Source organism: Temnothorax curvispinosus, unplaced genomic scaffold, assembly GCF_003070985.1.
Source record: "Temnothorax curvispinosus isolate PA1 unplaced genomic scaffold, ASM307098v1 QBEX01005984.1, whole genome shotgun sequence".
NCBI lineage: Eukaryota > Metazoa > Arthropoda > Insecta > Hymenoptera > Formicidae > Temnothorax > Temnothorax curvispinosus.
In genome coordinates, this window is record NW_020215764.1 from 114,624 (window position 1) to 121,722 (window position 7,099).

The following is a 7,099-nucleotide window of genomic DNA, read 5'->3' on the forward strand; positions in this document are numbered from 1 at the left end:
ACGTTGAAGGGTTCGAAATGTTCGTAGTAAGTCGTGGTGTCCCGACTTCTCGCGATATCATTACTCTGCAACTTTCATAAATTACACAAGACCCGAGTAATAAAAAAAAGCCTACTATCCGATATAAAATATGTATCAGCATTAGTCTGCAAGTGTACGGCGTGGCGTGTGCATTTCAAAATGCAGTTCCAAATAATCGGTGGTTCGATCGCGAACTGACGTGTGTGCTGTTATGAAAAGAAAGGGAAAAAAACAAATTTATATAACTGTATGAAAAGGTCGCTTTGCTTTTTATCGAGTTAAATAACTTGGCGTGATTTCGCGATGCAGTCTCATCGCAAAATCATATCATATCGCGCAATCGTGACATCATATAATACACGAATCTTTTATACAAAAACACGAGAGATCGACTAAAAGATATTTATTTATTAAAATCTAAATTCAGTTAAATTTACAAATTACGATACCGTTTACTTAAATGCATTTAAATGTATACGAAACAAAGTAACCGCGTGCACCAAGTGCTAAATATCAATTATCGAGCGATCGGCTACTCCTCTCACTAAGTCAACATTTAAACATGACGCGTATCGATAAGTCTTATTCCAGCGAATGTTGAAGCATCCGTGTAATGTGTATTTAGGCGTGTAACGTGTAGTAAACAATTTCACAACGATACGTGAAATTGTACGAAAAAAAATACAGTGACGTTAGAGTTCTCGTGTCGCAAATCCTACGATAAATCTCTATCGTTTATTTACCCTCGGGCGGGGTGATATGCAACAATACAAAAAAATATATCAGAGATTCTTTTATATCGTATATCGTGAATATGAAAGATATCGTGTTGAGAGAATCGCTGCTCCGCTCGATAATGACAGTCTTATCCCACGCGGACACCCTAATCCACGTTAATTACGTCGTTACGACGTAAACACGCGGACGATAATCGCGCCGATAGTGGCCGGTGCCTGCCGGTTCCTTCCGTCCATCTCCTTCGCGTCATTAATTATTCCTTGGACGGCGGATAGTTAGCGGCGACTGCAGTAGAAACTCGGTTGAGCAATCGCTCGCGTATCTCCGATCTCCGGCGTGTCGACAGCGGAGCTCTGGCGATCAGTGCGCGCCACGTGGACCCAAGATCCGGCACCGGAATCGATATGGGGGAGACCACCGTGGAGACCATGGTGGAGTTCACGCCGATTTACGACGAAGTCACCGCGCGAACGCTCGAGAGCGAATTCGCGAGGCTTGAAGGTGAGGAGGTACTCGGAGGAGTGAAGAGAGAAAGGTTCCGCCCCACGGAGAACCGCTTTTGCTAAGCTAATGGAACTTGGGTGGCTAGTTTATTTTAGATATCGACGCATTTCCATTAATGGCTTCTTGAAACCTTTGCGTTTACAATAGAAGTTATTCGCGTGACACACGGCGGCGTGCTCGAGTCCGTGACGCGCGATAGTGACGTGACAAGGACACGGGTGATGATTGTTACAACAGCTATTTACATAATGGGGCTCTATTATCGTACAGGACGTCTCAAAGCAGCCGGACGTTTTAACGAAAGGATCGAGGAAAATAATAAATTATTTATTAGTTACAAAATAATTTTTTATCGCACCATAATTATTTATAATTGTTTATCGCACCCTTCCGGCTTTTAACATTAAATAATTCCGTTACTTCAATCCAAATTATAGTCAAATAAAGAATACGTCATTATGATAAAGATAATTATTTATCTCTATTATAATGATATATTCAATCATAATAAAGATTTTATCATTTGTTTTCTCTCTTGTTGTCTCTTGTAGTCTCTCATTTTCAATCGTTAATTAATGCAAAAATTATAAACGCTTTAATGTTTTAATTAAGAAAGGTCAATTCCAAATTAGTCAGTCTTAATGAATATTCGAGGACTTTGAGACGTCTTGCATAAATATTTACAGACATAATATGGGCTTGACTAATATTTGGCAATCTGTTTTATTACGTTGAATATTAATCGAAAAAAATTGATACTGGATCATTGACTTATTATCATTATAAGATTAAGAATAAAATTTATTTGATAATAAAAAGATCTTTTTAACACTTGTTTTAATATTTTAAATTTAATTTAATGCAAGAGAACCGTACGGGAAATAAATGTTATAATATAAATGTAATAATATAAAAAGTATTGTTATCTCCACGTGTTTTCTTTCTTCAGGCGAGTGTTACGTGGATCATGCGGGCGCAACTCTGTATTCGGATGCACAGATCAGAAATGTGAGCGCCGATCTGCATAGCTCACTCTACGCTAATCCGCATTCTATCGGTATTGGGAGTTCGTCGACACAGGACGTTATCGAGCGTATGAGATACCGGTGAGAGATCATAACTACAGATAATTGGGCGCGTGCCAGATAATGAATTTATAGTTGATTAGAATTATCATTCTCTCAGCATTCTGAGCCACTTCAACACGAATCCCGATGAGTACAGCATTATCTTCACCTCGGGCGCTACGGGGAGTCTAAAGATAATCGCGGAAGGATTCCGTTTCAGGACGGATGAGGACAACGGGACAGCAACGTCCCCGCATTCGGGCAGTTTCGTTTACGTGCAGGACAATCACACGTCGGTCCTCGGGATGCGAGACGTGGTCGCTGCCAGAGGCGCCGAGGTCATTTGCTTGGGCCACGATCAGGCGTTTCAGATTCTCGGCCAGCGTTCAAGCCCTCGCGATCCCGACGAGCGACAGAGCAGCAATTCTCTCTTCGTGTATTCCGCGCAATGCAATTTTTCTGGATTAAAGTATCCCCTTAAATGGATCAGAGACGCGCATGCTGGAGCGCTTTCTACTTTTGCTGATAGAACGTCGACCAGATGGTACGTTCTGCTCGACGCGGCCAGCTTTGCGCCAACGAATAATTTGGATTTATCTACTTTCAAACCGGACTTCGTGTGTCTGTCTTTCTATAAAATGTTTGGCTATCCCACTGGTATCGGCGCCTTACTCGTTAAGAATGCCAGCTCGGACGTTCTAGAGAAGATCTATTACGGTGGCGGTACCGTGGACGTCACTCTCAGTTCTGAAAGATTTCACAGAAAACGTCAAGTATTGCATCAAAGGTAAAGTAAGAATCGCGTTTGACTTCGAAACAAATAAATTATCCTGAAACATCTTTCGCAGGTTTGAAGATGGAACCGCGCCGTTCCTATCTATCGCGTCGTTACAATATGGCTTTGAGATACTTTCGAAGCTAACTATGGACCAAATATCGAAACATGTCTTTTCTCTCGCCAAGACTCTGCATCACTCCCTGCTAACATTACATCATTGTAATGGTAAACAAGTTGTGAAACTCTACTCCGATTCTGATTATGAGGATCGCAACTCGCAAGGGGGGATTGTTGCGTTTAATCTTATCCGATCTAATGGTGAATACGTAGGATACATGGAAGTCGTAAATATGGCAGCGTTATTTAAGATTCACCTTAGGACAGGCTGCTTTTGTAATCCCGGTGCATGTCAGAGACACTTATCTCTCTCGCCTAAAGAAATTCTTCAAAACTACGAAGCGGGATACACGTGTGGCGGTGCTGCAGATTTAATAAATGGGAAACCGACCGGAGCAGTGAGAATCTCTTTCGGATATATGTCCACGATTAAAGACGTTCAGACAGTCTTACTTATGATTACCAAATGTTTCATCGACGAACCGTGTATCAGAAAATTTCCGCAATGGTGGGAAAACCGCAAGACAGGACTCCATAAAAACTACAGACATTTTTACAATTCCAACATCTTAGAATATTCTATTCCACGTATTACAAGTGACGAAAAAAATATTATAAACAATAATTTGCAAAATGATTTTCATGATAAACGTGAAAGCCTTGATCGCATTATAAATTCTATAAACTCTAATAAAATAAATGCACAAATACACAAATGTACCTTACAACGGTTATTTATATACCCTATCAAATCGTGTGGAGCATATGAAATTGCAGATTCATGGAATTTAAATTCAAAGGGTCTGGAATATGACAGAGAATGGATGATAATGACATCCTCTGGAACTTGCTTGACGCAAAAGCATCATACGAATCTATGTTTGCTCAAGCCTGTTATTTTTAGAAAGCAAAAGCTTATGAAACTAACATATCCAGGTAATAATGGTTAAATTTTATGATTGAAGCATTCTGCAATACAATTTAATATAGCGTTATTTTAGCGTAAGTAATAACAAATCGTTTTAGGAATGCCAACAATTGAAATCCCTTTAGAAGATACTTATGAGAAGTCAGTGGAACATCCTATATGTCAAAGCAGAGTATGTGAGAGTAGAGTGCAAGGTATTGACTGCGGATCAGAAGTCTCCGAGTGGCTGAGTTTGGCATTGGGCAAACCAAATCTTAGATTAATTCGACAAAGTCATAAGAGACAAAAGAAAGGTATGGTATAAATGCGAAAATGTTATGCCAAGTCCAAAGTTGCGGTTACTTAGATTAGTGGAGAACTTATTATTTCTCTCTTGCAGGATTAGATAAGGCAGAATTATCATTTTCTAGTCAGGCACAATATTTAGCGGTAAACGAAGCAAGTGTGTCATGGCTTATCGACAAGGTATCTGACGACTTAGATTTCGAAAAGAACACAGCTGTGCATCGATTCAGAGGAAACATCATTATGGAAGGCTGCAAGGCCTTTGATGAAATGCAGTGGGAACATGTTCGCATTGGAAATAATAAATTTAAAGTATGAATTTTTTATATTGACTAAGGCTGCGGTCCACTTGACGCTTTCTTCATTGAAAGAAAAGAGAAGAGGAATGCTTCGAAGCATTTGTAGCGTCAAGTGGACCGCAGCCTAAGATATTGATTTGAAGTATATTGCTACAATGCATTCAATGGCAGGTAAACGGTCCTTGCACGAGATGTCAAATGATATGCATTGATCAAACAACCGGCAAGAAAACTATCGAGCCATTAAGAACGTTAGCGGAAGAGTTCCATGGAAAGTTGCGATTTGGAATCTATTTAACTAGATTGGAAAATATGCAAGGTATACTTAAGATTGGCGATCATATCTACTATTCTTAAACAAATGATTTCTAGATTAATTATCTAAACTTTATGCGTAACTCATCATGAACAAACTACAGAAGAATCTCTACTGTATTAAAAAGTATATTAATATCTAATATATAATTAAGTACTAAATATTATTAAGTAAACAAGTATTTTAAAAGTTTATAGTAAATACATTTTTTATTTCTATAATAAATATCAATAAAATGAGCTTGTCGTTCTGTACCTGATCTACAAAAAAAAAAACGTGTTTACAATAGTACACAGTCCACGGGCTGTTGTTGGTCAACTTTCCTCACTGGTTTACCCACGGATACGTCTTTGATCATATCCGCGATCGCAACAAAATCGGGAAACGCAAGTGTTTGGAGCTTAGAATATACCAATTCATCGTTTACTTGCACTTCGAAGGAACCTAAAATCAAGATAACAGATATATTTCCATTTGTTCACGTTTGTTCATTCATATGATACATTTATGATACATTTACAACTTACCTTGCCTTCCTGCTGTGCCAGCGACGTGGACATTGGGGACATTCCTTTTTATCTCCTCCGCCAACTGAAGAAATTGTTTCTTGTGCCCACATGAGCCGCTGTAAAATTGTAATGATTTTATTTATCATCCAGCCACGAGATATCAATTTTCAAAAAAAATTTTCTTCAAAAAATCTATTCCTTAGGATTTTGATGTTATATTTATATTGTCTACAGAAATTGTAAAGAAATAATTCCATTACAAATTAGTATGTGTCTTTATATATTAAGTGGATAAATTTCGACATCGTGTACCTAAGTAGAACTGAATGCGCGTTAATTATAATCTGATCTAATTATAGTCTAGAATCTAGCTAGATTAACAAGGAATTTTGTTGGACGATTGTATGTGCACTCACCAGTATTCAACGTCAATTTTTACGTCCATCTCCTCTGCTTTTTTATCACATTTTGAGATAATCGTATAATTTGTAGCGTAAGCGTATCTGCCCTCCGACCTCCGATTATTGACCATCCATCCGCTAACTCATCATCAGAACTCGATGAATCTTCACCCATCAAGCAGCACTTAACACGTAACCTAACCTAACCTAACCTAATCCATGTTTACGAACAATAGTCGGTAATAAAAATAGTACTGTTATACTTTAAGCGTCGACGTGCTCCGTTCTTATTGTTTTTATACCTTGTTGACACACGTTTTAATGCACTGTCGGAAACAGAAATCCCACACGGCGATAAACAGACATTTTCGTCATATTGTGACGTTAAAAAATAATAAAAACAAAAAACGGAGTCGCGCACAGTAAATTCGTCTATCTCATTTGGCGAACGTATCGTTGCTTGTACTACATACATACATACATACTTATAACTCGTAACAATTCTCTCTTTCTCTCTCTTCTTCGCTCGTCGAGAAGCTTGACAGAGAGGCAAGTGCCAGGCAGAGGCCTCGGACAGGTTGACGCAGAGTCGCTGAGAGTCACTGTCAAGGTGCGTTTTCACTCATGTCGATAGGAACTCTATATCGGAGTCGCCTCGTAGCCGCCTACGTCGTGTAACCATGGTTGCCGTCATCGCCGACCGCCGTTATCGTATATGTATAACATAGACATATATAAGACGCAATTTTATAAAGTAAAAGTTAAATAAAGTAATAAGAGTAATAAAAAAGTATTGAAAAATATATAAAATACTAGCTGGTTACCCGGGCTTCGCCCCGGAGGACATGTGTAATAATACACGCAAATACTCTCTCTCTCTCTCTCTCTCTCTCTCTCTCTCTCTCTCTCTCTCTCTCTCCCTCCCTCCCCCTCTCCCTCTCCCTCTCCGAGATTCGATCAATTATTTCGCGTAAGAATTAAAAAAATTAGAAAAAACGGTTTCCAGAAGATCGGTAACGAAAAACTATATACTCTATAGCACTCCCCTGAAAATTCTACCCCTATTTTACATGGTTCTAATTTCTAATACAAATTCGGTCTAATAATTTTTAAGTTAAAAACGTTTAAACATACAC

At 38.8% G+C, this 7,099-nt stretch overlaps 2 protein-coding genes across 5 annotated transcripts; one reads left to right on the top strand and one right to left on the bottom strand.

The window, feature by feature from the left end:
* The first annotated feature begins 22 nt into the window (after positions 1 to 22).
* Positions 23 to 5,227, top strand: LOC112455286 (molybdenum cofactor sulfurase 3). Of its 3 annotated transcripts, none has more exons than XM_025017096.1 (8): positions 23 to 278; positions 1,035 to 1,260; positions 2,213 to 2,369; positions 2,449 to 3,117; positions 3,179 to 4,161; positions 4,252 to 4,446; positions 4,533 to 4,750; positions 4,909 to 5,227. In XM_025017096.1, the coding sequence occupies exons 2-8, from the start codon at positions 1,164 to 1,166 to the stop codon at positions 5,092 to 5,094; spliced, it is 2,505 nt and encodes an 834-aa protein (XP_024872864.1). In that variant the 5' UTR covers positions 23 to 278; positions 1,035 to 1,163; the 3' UTR covers positions 5,095 to 5,227. The 3 variants fall into 3 exon arrangements, with proteins under 3 accessions (XP_024872864.1, XP_024872862.1, XP_024872863.1); XM_025017094.1 differs by having other exon boundaries at positions 23 to 268; XM_025017095.1 differs by having other exon boundaries at positions 23 to 1,260.
* LOC112455288 (migration and invasion enhancer 1) lies at positions 3,009 to 6,602 on the bottom strand. Of its 2 annotated transcripts, none has more exons than XM_025017098.1 (4): positions 5,979 to 6,441; positions 5,581 to 5,678; positions 5,309 to 5,497; positions 3,009 to 3,077 (listed from the first exon to the last, which is right to left on the bottom strand). In XM_025017098.1, exons 1-3 carry the CDS (start codon positions 6,092 to 6,094, stop codon positions 5,334 to 5,336), a joined length of 378 nt encoding a protein of 125 aa, XP_024872866.1. In that variant the 5' UTR covers positions 6,095 to 6,441; the 3' UTR covers positions 3,009 to 3,077; positions 5,309 to 5,333. The 2 variants fall into 2 exon arrangements, with proteins under 2 accessions (XP_024872866.1, XP_024872867.1); XM_025017099.1 differs by lacking the exon at positions 3,009 to 3,077 and adding an exon at positions 6,449 to 6,602 and having other exon boundaries at positions 5,244 to 5,497; positions 5,979 to 6,101.
* Between the last annotated feature and the right edge of the window lie 497 nt (positions 6,603 to 7,099).

Excerpts from the sequence above, each read along its gene's own strand:
- LOC112455286 (XM_025017094.1), top strand. The coding sequence starts at position 233 with ATGAAAAGAAAGGGAAAAAAACAAATTTATATAACT. Across the intron at positions 4,447-4,532 it reads TCATAAGAGACAAAAGAAAG|GATTAGATAAGGCAGAATTA; the intron begins GTATGGTATAAA and ends TCTCTCTTGCAG. Across the intron at positions 4,751-4,908 it reads TTGGAAATAATAAATTTAAA|GTAAACGGTCCTTGCACGAG; the intron begins GTATGAATTTTT and ends ATTCAATGGCAG.
- LOC112455288 (XM_025017098.1), bottom strand. The coding sequence starts at position 6,094 with ATGGTCAATAATCGGAGGTCGGAGGGCAGATACGCTTACGCTACAAAT. Across the intron at positions 5,679-5,978 it reads AAAATTGACGTTGAATACTG|CGGCTCATGTGGGCACAAGA; the intron begins GTGAGTGCACAT and ends ACAATTTTACAG. Across the intron at positions 5,498-5,580 it reads TGGCACAGCAGGAAGGCAAG|GTTCCTTCGAAGTGCAAGTA; the intron begins GTAAGTTGTAAA and ends TCTTGATTTTAG.